An 18881-nucleotide genomic window follows, 5' to 3' on the forward strand; every position below is an offset into this window, starting at 1 on the left:
TGTGGCAGCATGCCCGCCATGTGTTTATATGTCACTGGCAGCTAAGCGCCCACCTCTGTTTCTGTCTCCTCAATGTGGACATGGCTACATTTTTGTCACAAACTTGCCAATATTTACGATATTATTCACTACTGATATGGAAGAAACTGTTTCAATGTGTGTAATGTACTCACGAGAAGAAAAAAAATTGCGTCCGGCTTACTCTGCCAGACGCCATTTTTGTTTTGGCATCCTGCATTGTTCAGTGGCAGCAGCGTGCTTGTTGACCTGTTGTCATCCCACAGCAAACGTGGGACGAAAAAAAACATTTTGTTTCTTTTCGCGGAAAATTTAACCAGCGTAATGATTGTACCCCTGAATTTGCATCCATTTTTTTTTTACAAGAAAGTGCGATCATTACACAAGTAAATATGGTAGAACTCCAGGAACTTGAGAGCGGAGACCTCAGGCTTGCGGGGTGGTAGTAGCGCTGATGACGGTACTTGATCGGGGGAATCTGGGACCATGGCTTACTGGATAGAAGGTGGGCTGCCAAGACGATGGGGCTCGAGCTCCTGGCAGCGGCAAGCCCAGTGAAGCAGCTGAGGCAAGTGTAGGGCAGGTGCTGAGAGCGATGATGTGAAATCCGAAGTCACCAATTTGTGGGAGACGGAAAGCTAGCCAGACGGTGGGGTCTGGTGACCACAGATTATATTTTAACAGAGCTCGCTCAATCAGGCAGGAGTGGGACCAAGCACAACTGGCCTAAGATTTTGCAATCGCCGATTACACTGGTGGCGCACAATCAACGTGTTGGGCATGTCATTGTCGTCTTTTTCATCGGGTCACTGTGGCATGTAGAAGCGTGCTACAAGCGCACTCTTCAGTTAGTATGCAATGCTTTGCAAGAGGGGTTTGTCGAATCCTCGATGACTTTGAAAAGCAGTCTTTGTATCGTCAGAGAAGACTTTTGAGCTGTTGCTGTTTACTCATGGGGATACTTGGATTTATGTCGAAGCCTGGTTCGGGAACTGCAATCGAGGTAGATACAGGAGAATCCAAGAGGGCAAATGCATTGCTGGTTTCCACAATTGCCTTGTTGTATGTGATCATAGTGGCCTTGCTGATGTGTTTGACCAACTGGCTGAAGTTCCTCCGCATCACTTCCGTTTGTCCTCCGTGCAGTCGAGCGATCCCTCTCACAACAAAATTTGCACAGTCTAGCAGTAGACGTTGGTTGCCCTCGATGACACCTTCTACGTCTGCGGTTGTTTCGGTGCCGACAGAAATGACAATGCTGGAGCAAGGTGGGATGCTGACTTGATCTTCAAGCACACTCAAGGCATGGTGACTATGAGAGCTCTCCAGCAGCATCGCTTGATCTTCGGATAGCGTTTTTGACTTCGACTTCAGGTCGATGACTGCACGTGTTGGTTCAGGAAGTCCATTCCCAGAATGACATCCCATGAACACTGCTGGAGGATAATAAAGGTGGGGTGTAGGTCCGGTCATGAACGGTAATTCTTGCTGTGCAGATTCTAGTCGGCGTTATCCATTGTCCTCTAGTGGTCTAAGTTTGGGGGCTTTCCCATGCGGTCTTAACTTTATTCAACTGGGCAGCGAAGCATCCACTCATGATGCAGTAGCCAGCTCCTGTGTCTACTAATGCCATGACTGCGTGCCCATCAAGCAACATGTCGAGGTTGGTGGCTCTTTGTCTTGCATTGCAGTTAGGTCTTGACATCGGATCACGGCTGCGTCACATTGACCTGTGGCTGGTACCTCACGTCGTCAGGTCTTTGGTCGGTGCAATCTTTGCTTCCAGGTTTCGTCAGGAATGCGGCATGTCATTGTTACATCGTCATATAGTCTCTTTGGCATCTTCGGCGGTGGAAGATCTTCGTCATTTCAACGAACAGCAACTGCACCTCCATCGTCTGCTGCTTTTAGTTTTCCGGATATGGGCTGACAGGCCAGCCCCAGGCTGGGCCAGTGTATAGTCGGCACTGTGGCAACAGGTCATGCCCTGGTGACAGCAAATGGGACGGTCATTGGGGGTTTTACTGAGTGATGGCAAGGTAGTCGACGATATGGTGAGGCCATTCCCCTTGCTGTGGGCACGGCGCGTTTACAGCAAACCCTTGTAGTTTTAAGTCACGGTATGAGCATCGGCGGTAGATGTGACCGACTTGTTTGCAGTGATAGAGAACGGGCGGTGGTCTGGAGTGCTCCATACGTCTGTCTTCTTTGAGTAGTTGCGCTGGGTGACAGATGGGCAAGCTGGCAGCGGCGGACGACGGGATTGCAGCATTACTGGGCCCTGGCACAGGTGCGGAGGGGTAGTTTGACGACGGGTGATTGCAGAATAGGTCATTGCTTCCGGCTGGGGCTTCAGCAACTTTGGCTGCACCTCAGGAACTCTGAATGAGTGCTGGATCTCCTCTCGGATGATGTCAGCAATAGAGGCTATTTGAGGTTGCATGGAAGGCAAAATCCTGCACAGTTATTCACGTACAGAGGTCTCTCAGATGGTCTGATGGTCTCTCAGAGCTCGCTGAAGCCTAGTGCTTGGATTTCGCTTTTCGGCGAAAGTGCTTGCCGGTTGTATTGTCGGTTGCGCATTTCCAGGGTCTTTTCGATGGCAGTGGCTCCTGATAAAAATTCTGTGACGATCTGTGATGGGTTCCGAATTAGTCCGGTAAACAGGTCTTGCTTTATTCCCCGCATGAGGAAACAAACTTTCTTCTCCTCAAACATATTTGGGTTGGCGTGACGGAAAAAAACGGGCCAGTTCCTCCATGTAGATTGCAACGTTTTCATTTAGCAGTTGCATTTGGGTTTCTAGCAGAGCTTCTGCCCTTTCCTTATGCACGACGCTTGCAAAAGTCTGCAGAAAGCCATTGCGGATCAGATCCCATGTTGGCAGGGTCGACTCCCGGTTCTCAATCCTGACCGCACCCTGACACAGTCTTCTAAGGTGAAGTACACATGCCACAGCTTGTTGTCAGAGTTCCAGTTGTTGAAAGCAGTAAACCCTTTCATATGTTTTCAGCCAGTCTTCCGGGCCTTCCAACGATGATCTTCCGAAGGTCGGTGGCTCCCTGGACTGTTTGCAGAATGATGGGGGACACCAGGGCTGCTATTGGAGTTGTTGTAGCCACACTCTTCTTGGTTGTCTCAGGTGCAAGTCTGTGCTACAGGAGCAGGTGTATTAGCCTGTTGCTTGCTTGATGGACTGGGACGACATTGGTGTTGTCTTCGCAGTCCTCGCTTGGATCACGGCTCGTCGGAGGCGTTCAGTACATGAACGAAAAACACCCCTACAAGATGACACGTGATAGTAACAGTAAAAAAAACAGTAACAAAACTGCGAATGGCAAAACTAACTCTTTATTGGACGAATCTGTGCCCTGAAAAACAGGCCACTCCAAGCACAACGATAGTGGAGAACACAGTCGGCAATAAATCAAAAATCTAATCTGCTGGTCAAGCGCATTGTCTTTTATAGATGAATCATCGAAGTATCCAGAGTAGCCGCTGTTGCCCGTGCACCTTCTAGAAAGTACTACATAATTCGCGTCACGCATACAATCAGATTACACAAGCTTCGGTAACAATAGATAGAACCAACGATAACATTACAGTAAGTTCCAATCAAGCAGGCGCATCTTGCGCTGAGCAGTCTCCGAGAAAAGGATAAAAAAGTGCATGTGTCAATTTGTTCTAAAAAAAATTTGTGAGAAAAATATGTATTAACCAGGAAAACATACGATCCGAAGTAACTAAATGATTTGAGACTCAGCCGTAGTTGACATCTATGTAATGTGAAGCATTGTGTGAATCCTTGCTGCATGAGGCACCAGACACCAATGCCTGTCAAGCTGGTGGGGTTTCGAGGGCCCGAGACATATTTCACTGTTTTCCTATAGAGCAGCATTTTCAGGTGGCAATGGAAAACAAATGGAATCAGGCTGGTGGGCAACATTGGATGCGACAGGAGCAAAACGTGATGCTCAGATCACGCCACCTGCAACAGGGAACAGTAGTGTGTTTGGGTTATTGCCTTAAAAGCGTGCAGTACACTTCCAACGGCACTATGCCCCGTATGCTGTAAAACAGATAGGTGAAGATGCTTACCACAATAGGGTTGACGCCGACGTGCATGCCAGAATGTTCACTTCATACAGGTGGGCAAGTATAGGGAACCCAAGCTCAAGTTTTGGCACGCGACGACAGCGCGCACTGCTGCCCCAGCGAGCGAGCAGTGCAAAACTGGGGATAGATGGCGCACGCACCGCCAGGCGCAACCAGTTTGCAGGCGGCCACTGCATGTGCGCGCCCGCGCTATTCAGTCAAGCCGGGGCACTGGGGCGTGGCACTACCAGCTGGGAACGTTGTCAAAAAACTTCTTGCGCGAAGTTGAGTTTCCACTATGGCAAAAGCGGCCCCGCCGAAGCGAAAAGCGCGGTATCGTGGGCTGCTGTGTCGTAACGAGCCCCTAATTCTCGTACCTTCAGTGCTGGTGCAGTTACTTCACCGAAGCAGTGCATTCTACAGCATGAATGTTTTTCTAACTCATTTGGGAAAAGGTCCGAGACATCTTGTTCTAGGCGTCTCCTTGGCTTTCTGCTTGGTTTGCCCCATTTATCTGGCTGGCTGATGCATGAATTTAGTTCATTATTGTTGACGTAAATGCACACCGCAGCTGTGTGCTTGCACTGAGCTGTAATGCCAGCTTTGCAGGTGCATCTCCTTCTCGAAAGCAAGAATTCCTCTTTTCATGGCACGACCACTGCAGCTATGAAAGAATGAAAATAAGCGTGAGACAGTGAAGCCATTTGCCTCTACTTTTCAAATGCAGCTGCCTTCCAAACTTGCCTCTACAAATATTCAGCAACATGGCATGGTGCGCATTTCCAAAGCTAACTCCAAGTTTGCACCTCTGCCACAATACTCCAGGCTGCCCTATAAAGCGAAAATAAAGGCAACATAATATGCTTACGTTTACTAATATAAACATTCAGCACAGTGTTTCGAATGTGCGTTCACTAGCACGCTAATTAAGCGAGCGCATCACGCACACAATACCATATCGTGCCTTTAATTCTGCATCACTCACACTGAACTGCGTTCGCGCAGTAGGTTTTATGCGCCTGTAAAGCCAATACTTTCACAAAACTCGAGTGCAGGCATGACGCGACCGCCGAAATCAACGCGGTGAGCAGTTCAACCGGCTTCGCAGTGCTTAAATTTCAGCTGCCTCGCGCGCCAAGTCAATGGGCGATGCTCCAACGGGCGAAGCAAAAGTGTTGTATTTTCCCAAGCTTTTCAGTGGGATGCCATGGCTGTACAATTATTTTTTTCGCACGCCGCAAACGTTCGTCCCCGACAGTAGACGACAACAACTGTAAGGTTGCCATATCAAGACAACTAAAGCATACGCTTCATATTTGACAACGAAAAACATCGAGAGTGCGCAGCTTCATTTCGCAGTGTGTATAGAAAATCAGTATATTTAACATATGACAGAATGACCCTCACCTCAAGGTACACGTCGTACACGATGTTGTCGCTCACTTGGGAAATACATTTTGCATTGAGCTGTGCATCGTTGCCGTTGATTGTCTGCTCCACAGAGTTTACGTGACTGACGAGCTTTTCTCCTTTTAACAAGTTGGCTTTCCTAAAATAGCTGGCTGATCTTTTTGAAGCCGCACTGAAGGCGATACATTGTGACGCGCCGCACGTGCAAAGCGAGGAGAGGGCCCTGCACGTGCACAAAATTGAGCGGCGCAGCAGAAATGCGCAGTGGATATTCCCAGTTTCGACTTTTACTGCCACAGATGGCGCTACCCGTCAGGAGCAGTGGCGCCACTCGCGGTGCTTGGGTAGCCTATTGCGGGGAAGCTGATGTAGCAGGCGCTTATACTATTCTCTATCTTGCGCACCTCGCACCTTTTGTCAATCGTGTGCCTCAAGCATTTTCTTGTTTACATGGGATCTAGCAGCTGAAAAAGGTTTCGTATGATCACAGTTTGGTGCCGAAAAATCATGTTTTCCAGGAACGTATGACCTGGTAGAAAAGCATAACTGCATTGGGTCATTTTTCACGCTCTTCATCGCGAACTATGGCGCCGGGAAAATGTATTAACAGGATCATATCAACGAGGTCCTGCTGTATTCAGCTGACATTGCACAGTGTCTTACTAGAGGTGTAATTATTGTTACAGGTGTGACACTGGCCACCCAACAAGGTGTCCTGGTTCTTCAAGAAAGAAGTCGATCCAAGGCGTCCCGGCATTTAGTCTTGCATAAGTTATCTTACTTTTTTTCTGGGAACCATTTTTCATGAGATTACAGTAGAACCTCGGTTATACGTTTTGGTAAAAAAGTCACAAGCCTGCGGGGCACAGGCAGTGCAGCAGGAAGACCACCTCCATAGCAACTCCATTTTCGGCAGCACTCACTAGAGGGTTCTTACCTTACGAGGAGGCGCCGTAAGATATAGCGAAAAGTAAACACAGCTACTATGCATATCACACGTTCACATCTCTTGACTTGTGGTACAATACGATGCCACTGATGATGATCATCATTTATTTGCATCCTCTTTGAAATGAGGTGGTGACAAACAGTCACTTAGCCTGCTTGCGCTTACCAGGTCCAGCTATATGCAACATGCAACTGCTACATGTCAGGAAACTAGGTGAAACACAACGCAACTGCAATGCAAAATTTGCACGTATCCACACTACGCGGCACGCATGTCAAGTTGTGACAAGTGGCACGATATGATGATGAAGGTGATTTACAGGCATCCCCTTTGAAAGGGGCTGTGACACAGAGTCAGTTAGCCTTCCTGATTTATTTAGGTATGCTATAAATGCTTTTAATTCCAGCATTTTTGAATGCATCTCCTTGCTCTTTTTCATCCTCAAACCTTCTCTATCTACCTTGTACCGCTACCTATGAACTGCTACATGGTGTGCCACCTGGTGCAATAATGTTCAACTGCAATGCAAAGTGTGCACATATCTATGCTACGCAGTGTGCATCTCACAACGCGTAACAAGTAGCACAATATGATGCTAATGATGATGATGATTTATTGGCACTCCCTTTGAAATGGGGTGGTGACAAACAGTTACCTAGCCTGCTTAATCCAGGTATGCCATACATGTTTTTCATTCTAGAATTTTTCACACGTCTCGTTAGCCTTCTTTTTCTTTCTCAGGACTTTTCCACCAACCTTGTACCACTCGCTACCTGTGCAACTTCTACATGGTGTACCACCTGGTGTTATATTATGCAACTGCAATGCAAAGCATGCAAGCATTAATGCTGCATGGCGTGCATCTCACATCGTGTGTCTCCTCATGCGCTAGGATGTGTGTATAAAGAATCTTTCTGCTACAAGATGGCAAGTTAATCTATTATTATTAAATTATGGGGTTTTACGTGCCAAAACCACTTTCTATGAGGCACACCATGGTGGAGGACTCCAGAAATTTCGACCACCTGGGGTTTTTTAACATGCACCTAAATCTAAGTACATGGGTGTTTTCACATTTCGCCCCCATGGAATGAGGCTGTCGTGGCCGGGATTCGATCCCGCGACCTCGTGCTCAGCAGCCCAACACCATAGCCACTGAGCAACCACGGCGGGTAATATGACAAGTGCTGGTGTGGCTCAGTGGTAGAACAGCTGAATCCCATGCAGCAGGCCCGGGTTTGAACCCAGTGGGAACTGGGAATTTTTTTGCTCATCCAGCAATAGCTGCGACAGACACCATCACCAACCGAAACAGCTACAGTCAAACCCCGTTACAACAAACACCACATTAACGAACATTTCAGATTAACGAATTTTTATGAAATCCCGTGCCGACTGCTTATAGTTTCAATGTAAAAATATTTCACTACTACGAACTTCAGAATAACGAACATTTCAGAATAACGATCGTTATTTAATTTCCGTGTCATCTTAACAACACCTCAGTACTACGAACTCATATCCCGAAATGCGAGGATTCTTAGATTTCAGTGTATCCGTCACGGCAGTCGGAGCTCTAAGCTAGCAGACGACGCAGCGCGAAGAGCGGGCCGACTTGCAACTTGCTTCCCGCAAAAACCTGAGATGGCGCGGAAGGAGAAAGATGCGGGCGGAGACTTTTTTTTTTCCTTCTCCGTTGTGGAGGCAACGACGCACCAGGTTTTGTGAGTGGAGAGGCGGGGAGCATGGGCTCGTAAAACCTGAGACGGTGCGGCAGAAGAAAAAAAAAAAGTAGTAATTAACGCTGAAGTGGGCCTTTTGTTTTTTTTTTCCTGTTGCAGAGGTGACGACGCATCACGTTTTTCTTGCTTGTTTTCTCAGTTGTTCGCGTGCTGTCACCCGTATCAGGCCTGTCCATCTTGTTTTTCTTCTGGTTATATTATTGTGTTAGAAGTGCGTGCCGGCGTTCGCGTTGCCATGAGCTCAACAACTCTAACCACGGCGAAGAAGCGAAAGCAGTTTTCTTTGAGCGAGAGAGTAGAGATTCTTCGCGAGATAGAAGACGGGAAGAAACAATCCGTCGTGGCTAAAGAACGTGGAGTGGCGCGGTCGACGATCGCCACGATTCTCAAAGATAAGGAGAAAATCTTTAAGCACCAGCAAGAATCTTGCTTCACGTTACGGCAGCACCCGAAGACCGCGACGAGTCCGTGTCGGCCACAGATGCGTTGGACTGCTTGCGAAAACTCCACATATTTATAGCCAAAAGCGGCACAGCGACCGAAGGCGTGCATAAGAATGCGGACGGTCTGGAATCGTTCGTGCTACAGAGTCTGTGCTGCACCCGTCAGAAGACGATCACGGACTATTTCAAATAAATGTGCCTTGTCTGACGATCACGTGTGCATTGTGTGAGAAACGAGTTCAAGGAGGTACCGCTTCAAAGGTAGGACGCTTGCGTTACTGAAATGCTATTGTTATGGCAAATTTTTGGGCTTTCACTATAACGACCTTCCAGAATAACGAACATTTTCCCGCGGTCCCCTGAAGTTCATTGTACCGAGATTTCACTGTATTGGAATAAGCCCTTAACAGCTTGCGCTGTAAAACACAAGAAAAAACTTACTAACCGGAAAAGTGTGAAACCCACTGTCACAAAAAAATTTGGCCGACGCAACTGTAGTTGACATCTACATAACGCAAAGCATTGCAGAAATCGTTGCTGCACGAAACGCCGACATGCGCCGAATTGGAGGGGCTCGAGCAGCCCAAGATGCACATTGTCATTTTTGCGGCTTCGGCAAACTTACATTTGCCCGCCTCAAATTCAGCCTAGGTCCAGCAGCCTCTGGGGGTAGGACATTTTGGTTTAAAGTTTTGCGTGACTCTAGTTAAAGCATTGCGTGACTCCAGTTTTTTCGTGGCCGGAAGACAAAACGCTCACTTCCTTTGCCACCTTCGTTTCAACGGTTGTGGTGGCAGGCATGTCAAAGTAGAGCGGCGTCTGATCGGCATTTATAATCTGTCCGAAGTGGTCGCTGTTTCTATTGCGCAATTTCAAGACGTACCGTTGAAAACCGTGCAATTTCTCTTCATATTCCTCGGGAATTTTCAGCATATCCCTGTCCACTTTAAAAGAGAAAAGCCTTTTCTTTTCATAAAATTTGATAGCCAGCACCTGCTCGCTTTGAAGTCACTCCGCATTAGCCCTTTCTGTAGGGCTAACTGCATCGCCCGTACTTCGGGCAGATCGGTCGTCACAAGCCGCTGGGTCGCTCGCTGCTCTTGCACGTATTCCGCGAGCAGCTCTTCTATTTCGGTGAAGCGGCCCGGCTTTGGTCCACTGAAACCCTTCCTTGTTGCTTTTCTGCAGAAAATATGCTCCTTCTCTTTGCGCCAGTCCCGCACGCAAGTTTCGGGAACTCCGGACGCCCGTGATGCGGCCCGATTTCCGTCCGTCTCCACGCATATGATAACTTTACTTTTCAATGCAGCATCATAGTGTACTCGACGTGTTTTCACAGTTCGAGCTTCTATGCTGATTGAATAAACGCAGAAAATGGGAAGACAGGCGGTAGACTAGGTTACACCAGCGCCTGTTTACACATGCAACATGGAGGTATGCACATGGAGGAAGCTACAACAGCTAGGCTAGAAGCACGTACAAGTCGGCCATTTTTCTAATGCCGATGGCGATATGGTAACGCGGATTTAGGGTTGTACTCGATTTTAACACGCATGCAATTTTACGACCCATTTCATCGGATAAAAGGTGCGCGTTAGATTCGAGTAAATGCGGTAATAGCATGCAGTACGCTTCCAATGGCACTACCCCACACATTACTAAGGTGATGATGCTTATCACAATAGGGTTGGCAGCGATATGTGTTAATGCGATGTGCAACAATGTACGAGGTGATTTGCCGGTACTAGAACAGAAAAGTCAGTCTTGCTGGCATTTTCATGTGACACGGGAGGACGAGTACTGCAGAGAAGTTGCTGTAGCAAGCGCCTACTGCTCTCGATTGCGCGTGTGTCGTGTCTTTTTTTTTTGCTCACACAGGATTCTCGCAGCTGAAAAATGTTTCATACAATCGCAGTTTAGCGATCCACTAAACGTTAGTGCCAAAATATCATGTTTTCCGGGAACATATTAACATATAAAAAAAAAGAAGCAACTGTATTGGGTCATTTTTTATGGCCTCAATTGCGAACTTTACCACCGGCACCTCATAAAAACCAGGATCGTATTAATGAGGTTCTACTGCATCAATGCTCTGAAGTTATCACAAGACTGTATCCCAAAGTTTCCTGAATGCCGTAGACTCTATAGTGAATCAGAAGCAAGGGGATTAACGGAGGAGCCTGATTTTTGTTAGCTACCAGTAAACTATCGCAGGAGATGAAACATCTGATCAAGAAACACCAATGTATGAAAGCTTCCAACCCTACAGCTAGAATAGAACTGGTACAAATGTCCAAGTTAATCAACAAGCGTAAGACAGCTGACATAAGAAAGTATAATATTGTTGCATGTGGAAAGACACAGACTGAAGAGGCTATTTACAGGCTATATACACTGGAGCCAGGCAGCCAGGCCGATACTCGCTGGCACCAAGCGCACCGACCAACTTCGTCGTTCTCGCGGCGGCTCGTCTTTTGAGCATCGCTCGATAATATCGTAATACTACCCCTCCGGCGGCAAAAGCACTGTCACGGTGCTGTTAAATATCCAAGGCGTTTGGAGAGTTGTAAGGCTTCAGTCGGGCGACGTGGACAATGTCACTGGTTGTCACAGGGGAGGACATAGTGGGTGTGGCTAGAACGATTTCATAGTGACATCGGTCACTTTGCGGAGCACGCGATATGGGCCTGTGTAACAAGAAATCAGTTTTTCACAAAGGCCAACTTTACGCGATGGTGACCAAAGCAACACGAGGCTACCGGGCACAAAATGGACATCACGGTGACAGAGGGCGTAGCATACCTTCTGCTTGCCTTGAGACACTTGTAGACGAGCGCGCGAAAGTTGTCGAGCATGGTCAGTATGGGCGATTGCATCACAGGCGTAATTGCTAGTTGAAGCTATGGCAGACGAAAGCACAGTGTCCAGTGGTAGCGTAGGTTCGCGGCCATACAAGAGGTAGAACGGGGAAAAGCCAGCAGTTTCGAGGGGGTTGAGTTGTATGCAAAGGTAATGTAAGGTAGAGCCAGGTCCCAGTCACGGTGGTCATCGGAAATTAATTTGGATAGCATGTCTGTAAGGGTGCGGTTCAAGCGCTCAGTATGCCATATTGAGCAGGCAAGCATGATGTCGTCGATGACTATGGCCAAAAACGTACGGCCACGGTCTGCTAGCAACTGACACGGAGCACCATGCACCAAAATGATATCATGTAGGAGGAAGTCCGCAACATCAGTTGTGCAACTGGTCGGAAGAGCACGGGTTACGGCGTAGCGGGTCGTGTAGTTCGTCGCGACTGCAGCCCGCTTGTTTTTTGATGTAGATTCCGAACATGGATCGAGAAGGTCTAAGCCGACACGATGAAAGGGCTCAGCAGGAATGTCGAGCGACTGCAGGTAGTGAGCGGGGAGCTGGGAAGGCTTCTTGCGTCGTTGTCAAACTTCACAAGTGGCAACGTAACGTCGTACGGAACGGGCAAGGCCTGGCCAGAAAAAATGGCAACGTACACGGTAATAGGTTTGAGATACGTCGAGATGGCCTGCCGTTGGTGCGTCGTGGGGCTCTTTATAACGGTGGAGCGGAGGTGTTTAGGTATTATAAGTATGAACTCGGAGCTGTCCGGATGAAGGTTACGACGGTACAGAGTACTGTCGCGGAGGACGAAGAGGCGTAGAGCAGCATCGGCCGGAGAGTGTTCAAAACGGTCGATGAGTGCTCTGATGTAGGCGTCACGGCATTGCTCGTCGGCGAAATGAAGCAGCTGTGATACAGAGAATACGCAAGAAGCACTGGCAGTATTCGAGGAGTCAGAGTCGTGAACAGGGTAACGTGACAAGCTGTCGGCGTCTTGGTGCAGGCGGCCAGACCTGTACACCATGGAATATGAAAATTCTTGTAGCCTCAAAGCCCATCGACCAAGCTGGCCTGTAGGATCTTTTAGCGATCAGAGCCAGCGGAGAGCATGATGGTCAGTGACTACAAAAAAAGGGCGACCGTAAAGGTAAGGACAGAACTTCGCAACTGCCCAGACAACAGCAAGGCATTCTCGTAATGAAATAGTTGCGCTCCGATGGTGCTAGGAGGCGGCTCGCCTAAGTAATAACGCGATCGTGGCCACGCTGACGCTGGGCTAAGACGGCACCTACGCCATGACCGCTGGCATCTGTATGCAGTTCTGTAGGGGCATCAGGGTCGAAGTGGGCGAGAATGGTTGGTGAGGTTAGAAGAGTGACAAGACGAGAGAATGCAGCGGCTTCTCCACTGCCCCACGAGAATTGTACGCCTTTCTTCAAAATATTAGTTAGGGTGGTAAGGTTAGAAGAGTGACGAGACAAGAGAATGCGGCGGCTTCTCCAGTGCCCCACGAGAATTGTACGCCTTTCTTCAAAAGATTAGTTAGGGGTCTAGCAACTGTCGCAAAATCTGGAACAAAACGACGAAAGTACGAGCATAGCCCTACAAAGCTTCATACGTCTGCGGCTGTCTTCAAAACCGTAAGCTCTCTGACAGCGCGAGTTTTGTCGTGATCAGGCTGTACTCCGGAAGCGTCAACGAGATGGCCCAGAAGAGTAATTTGTCGGTGGCCAAAACGACATTTGGACGAGTTAAGTACCAGCTTTGCCTATCGAAATACATCAAGTATAGTTTAATAAATGAAATAAAGAAACGATAAGTTAATGGAAATTAAAGTGGATGAAAAAACAACTTGCCGCAGGTGGGAACCGAACCCACAACCTTTGCATGCGAAGGTTGTGGGTTCGATGCAAAGGTTGTGGGTTCGCATGCGAAGGTTGTGGGTTCGGTTCCCACCTGCGGCAAGCTGTTTTTTCATCCACTTTAATTTCCATTAACTTATCGTTTCTTTATTTCATTTATTAAGCACAAGTAATTTCTCCTATGTCGTCCTTGGTGTCAGTGTTTGTTGGCTTCTTATGATATGACTAATAAAAATCGAGCCCCTCGGTTAACCCCCTTTCTTCTCGTTTATCAAGTATAATTGTGAGACGTTCATGGTGAGAGTCGAACGTTGGCGAGAAGGCGATGACGTCGTCGAGGTAGTAGAGGCATGTGGACCATTTGAAACCTTGGAGCAAGGAGTCCATCATATGCCAAAATGTGGCAGGGGCGTTGCATAATCCAAACGGCATTACTTTAAATTGGTATAGCCCATCAGGTGTGATGAACGTGGTTTTTTCTCTGTCCATGTCGTCAAAAGCAACCTGCCAGTATCCCGAACGAAGGTCAATAGCCGAGAAATAGCTGGAACCGTGCAGGCAGTCAAGGGCATCGTTTATACGTGGGAGCGGGTAGACGTCCTTCTTAATAATGTTGTTCAGATGATGGTAGTCTACACAGAAGCGCCACGTGCCGTCCTTCTTCGTAACCGACACCACAGGTGACGCCCAGGGACTCGAAGAAGGCTCAATGATGTTTTTATCTAGCATTTCGTTCACTTCGTTTTGAATTACTCGGCGTTCCGATGCAAAAACTCGATACGGTCATCGGTGAATTGGCGTAGCATCATCAGTAAGAATCCGATGCTTGACCGCAAGCGTCTGGCCTAAAGGGCGATTGTCGAAGTCGAAAATATCTCTGTAGGACGATAACGCTTGGTAAAGGTCTTCAGCCTGCACAGAAGACAGGTCCATCGCAACCATTTTATGCATCTTGGGATCGGCGGCCGAGGCTGGCACGATGGGCCTGCTAAGCTCGTAAGAAGCATCGGTTGATAAAGTTGCCACGTGATGGTCGCCAAGACAATCAACGTTGGCAAGGCAAATACCTTGCGGTAGAATCTGCTTTGCCAATCCAAAGTTAAAGATAGGCATGAAAGTGTGGTACGCAGTAATAGTAAGTATACTGTGAGGCACGGTAACATCATACTGTAGTGGAATGTCAGGCAGAGGAGTGATGAGGTACTCGCCATCAGGGACTGGTTGGAAAGACAAGAGTTCAATATAGGCTATTGATTTTGGCGACAGGCGAATAAAGCCGGTGGGGCGTAGGCGGCACTGGGGCGTGTCAGAAGGTTCTGCTAGAATTGGCAATTCAAGGCAAAGGGCAGTCAACAAGAGCAGAATGAGCGGAGAGAAAATCGAGGCCGAGAATGAGGTCGTGGGGGCAATGAGCAATCACGGTGAAGAGGACAGGAGTGTGGCGGCGGGCGATGCTGACACGTACCGTACACATGCCGATGATGATAGGCACAGTGCCACCATCCGCAACGCGGACGATGCGTGCCGACGCTGGGGTGAGGAGCTTGTTCAGTCGTCGTCGGAAGGCAGCACTCATAATAGAAAGATATGCTGTTGTATCGATGAGTACCGTGACAGGATAGCCATCAATGTCAAAAAGGTTTCGGTTCATGAGTAACGTGAGCAGAGGATTTGAGGGCAGGGTCGACAACGCAGCTTCACCACCAAAAGCTGCAGTGCCTAGTTTTCCGGCTGGATCCGGGAGGCGATAGGCAGCGAAGAGAAGCGACAAGGTGGAGGCGAACGAGACTGATGGCGTCGAGGTGAGGGCGAGCGGCTGTAGCGAAGGTTTGGAGCAGGAGCATCAGCGGCAGTGGGTTCACGGCGGGTGGTATAAGGAACGGAAGGTTCAAAGGTATGGGAATAGGCGGTGGCGTATGTCCGAGGAGGTGGTGGCGATCGGTTGCGGCAATGATGAGCGACGTTGCCGATGCGATAGCAGTGGAAGCAGATCCGCCTGTCATCAGGGGTAGGCCAATCGGACAGGTTGCGGCGAGATGTGGCAGAAAAGGATTGCTGAGGACGAGTAGGGCCGCTAGAGAACTGGCGAACGCTGGGTTGAGACGTGGAACACACGGAGTTCAGACCCATGTTCTCGAATTCCTGTCGGACGACGGCCTGCATCATCGCAATGGTGGTTGCTGGCGGATCGGGAGGCGTCGTGGAGAAAGCTGGCGAACAGGCGGCCTCGAGTTCGCGGCAAACAATACGGGTGACGTCGTCACAGGTGGTGGCCTGACATGGTCAACCCTCACATGTCGACATAGCAGCAGTGTTGGGTAGCCGGGTGATGTGGTGTGGGATGCCGCGGCTCTTGGCTCGTTGAAGGCGACGGCATTCTTTTATGATGGCGTCGATAGTCGAGACGTTGCCGAAAACAAGCAAATTGAAAGCTTCGTCGGCGATGCCTTTAAACTCAGGGGACCAATGCAACTCAGGGGACCAATGCAAGGCATGCTCTCTGACCTAGAGAGGCAAAGCAGAAGGGTGGATCTAATAATTTATCTGCAGAAAACTAAAGAAATGTTTAACAGTGATAGGTAGCGGAGGCACTGGAAGTGGTAAGGGAATACATGTACTTAGGGCATTTAGTGACCGCGGATCCTGATCATGAGACTGAAATAATCAGAAGAATAAGAATGGGCTGGGGTGCGTTTGGCAGGCATTCTCAGATCATGAACAGCAGGTTGCCATTATACCTGAAGAGAAAAGTGTAAAACAGTTGTGTCTTACCAGTACTCAGGTACGGGGCAGAAACCTGGAGGCTTAGGAAAAGGGTTCTACTTAAAGTGAGGACGATGCAATGGGCTATGGAAAGAAGAATGATGGGTGTAACGTTAAGGGATAAGAAAAGAGCAGATTGGGTGAGGGAACAAACGTGAGTTAATGACATCTTAGTTGAAATCAAGAAGAAGAAATGGGCATGGACAGGACATGTAATGAGGAGGCAAGATAACCGATGGTCATTAAGGGTTACGGACTGGATTCCAAGGGAAGGGAAGCGTAGCATGGGGCGGCAGAAAGTTAGGTGGGCGGATGAGATTAAGAAGTTTGCAGGGACATGGTCACAATTAGTACATGACCGGGGTAGTTGGAGAAGTATAGGAGAGGCCGTTGCCCTGCAGTGGGCTTAACCAGGCTGATGATTATTATTATTTTTGTTAATGATATCATAAGAAGCCAACAAACAAAGACATCAAGGATCATCATCATCACCACCATCATCATCATCAGCCTGGTTATGTCCACTGCAGGGCAAAGGCCACTCCAAACTTCTCCAACTACCCCGGTCATGTACTAATTGTGGCCATGATGTCCCTGCAAACTTCTTAATCTCATCCGCCCACCTAACTTTCTGCCACCCCCTGCTATGCTTCCCTTAAAATCCAGTCTGTAACCCTTAATGACCATCGATTATCTTTCCTTCTCATTACATGTCCTGCCTATGCCCATTTCTTTTTCTGGATTTCAATTAAGATGTCATTAACTCGCGTTTGTTCCTTCACCCAATCACCTTTTTTCTTATCCTTTAACGTTGGACTCATCATTCTTCTTTCTATAGCTCGTTGCATTGTCCTCAATTTAAGTAGAACCCTTTTCGTAAGCCTCCAGGTTTCTGCCCCCTACGTGAGTACTGGTAAGTCACAACTGTTATACAATTTTCTCTTGAGGGAGAATGGCAACTTGCTGTTCATGATCTGAGAATGCCTGCCAAACGCACCCCGGCCTATTCTTATTCTTCTGATTGTTTCAGTCTCATGATCCGGATCCGCAGTCACTAGCTGTCTTAAGTACATGTATCCCCTTACCACTTCCAGTGCCTCACTACCTATCGTAAACTGCTGTTCTCTTCCGAGACTGTTAAACATTACTTTAGTTTTCTGCAGATTAATTTTTAGACCCACCCTTCTGCTTTGCCTCTCCAGGTCAGTGAGCATGCATTGCAATTGGTCCCCTGAGTTACTAAGCAAGGCCAAAAAAATCGTGGATAACACAGGATAACAGAGGATAACACAGGGAAAATTACTTGTACTGACTAATTGAAATAAACAAATTAAAAATTATTGGAATTGAAAGTAATGAAGAAACAACTTGCCGCAGGTAGGGAATGATCCCACGTCCTTCGCATTCGGTTCTATAGTGAAAGAGTGTTGTCTAATCGAGTTACGCCCAACATAAGCGAGCATGAGCGATTATTCTAGAATGTGCAGTGATACACGCATAAATAAAGGGCAGACTTGCCTTGTGAGTTCAGATTTTACAAGGGTGCTTACTTCTATCAGTCTGCTTTGCACACTGCTAGCCTTTCTTGGCACAAGGTCACCGAATAAGAAATTCAGTTCTGAACTGGCACTTTTGAGAATGTTTAATTGCTCGCCACTCAAAAGAAGCCTTCTGGTGTGAAATACTACGCACTTGGCATTCAGGTCTCCCAGCATTTGCAGCAGGCTCTCCGTGCGCTGCTCATAACGATGCTTCAGCTGGCGGTACTTGCGGCGCAGCGTCTCTGAGCCAGCCGAAGGATGCCGCCGAGTTGCCTCTTCCTCAGGGAACGACTCGGTTGAGTCGTCCGACTCGCCACTTACAGCCTGGCACTCAGGCAGCCCTGCATACACCTCATTGTGACCCCACCGCAAACACTCAGCGTACACAAATTAGGCTGCAAACAAAATTGTAACTGCTTTCCACTGTGAAACCTAAACTGAATAAAGTAGAGTAAGTATTGTGGGATATCTGATGAAATGTTATTTAAAAAATTTAAGTCACCCAAAACCATGAGGCAGGCTACCATGAAAACTATGTTTACAGCTGCGCTAGAGTTTACATGCTCAAACTGAGCCATGACATTAAAGTATTTTCCTTTTTCCAAGTACCAAGATGGTAAATGGTAACAATAATGTATTAGAATATGATGTGGCAAAGTGCACACTGTTAAATCCAAGCAAACAGCTTAGTAAAAACATATATTGATTGTACTGTCAAAGCTTGTTGTAACAAAGTCACAACTGATAAGAAAAATACCTTCATTGTGTGCAATATTCATTGGATGCTCCTATCCTATCCAATAAGCCAGTGTATCGAGGTTCAATCGTATTAAGAACAGGAAAAACAAGCAATACAATAAAGGTGCACTTCTAATGGCAATCGCCTTTGTTATCTGATAGGATAAGAAAATTTCTTTTTTTAGTCGAAAGTGTTCCAGGCACTCACAGACAGCTCAGGCCTCAACAACCTGATGATGCACAAAATTCTGAGGACTATGGTTACACAAGAAAGCTGCGAGACTATTTTTATTTAGTTATATGGAACAGCAACATGTGAGGAGAACCCATGTTCCACCGATTACACTGGCAATTTACACTGTGTTACAAGCATCTAGAATGCACTAATAACAAATTACACTGTGAAGAAGCTGCTCATCTCTTAAAACAATTGTTTAAGGTTTGTTAGTCGTCACATAAGGAATGCA

At 47.7% G+C, this 18881-nt stretch overlaps 1 protein-coding gene across 13 annotated transcripts in view; it reads right to left on the reverse strand.

The window, feature by feature from the left end:
• Positions 1-18881, reverse strand: part of qtc (quick-to-court) — a 245883-nt gene that overhangs the window by 100339 nt on the left and 126663 nt on the right. For all 13 annotated transcript variants that reach the window (XR_011514354.1, XR_011514353.1, XR_011514352.1 and 10 more), the window contains one exon: positions 17828-18017. Coding sequence is in view for 10 of the 13 variants with exons in the window: in XM_070538194.1 (XP_070394295.1) it covers positions 17828-18017 (190 nt within the window). In the remaining 3 variants the exon portion in view is untranslated. The remainder of the gene's footprint in view (positions 1-17827; positions 18018-18881) is intronic.

Source organism: Dermacentor albipictus, chromosome 5 (assembly GCF_038994185.2).
Source record: "Dermacentor albipictus isolate Rhodes 1998 colony chromosome 5, USDA_Dalb.pri_finalv2, whole genome shotgun sequence".
Taxonomy (NCBI): domain Eukaryota; kingdom Metazoa; phylum Arthropoda; class Arachnida; order Ixodida; family Ixodidae; genus Dermacentor; species Dermacentor albipictus.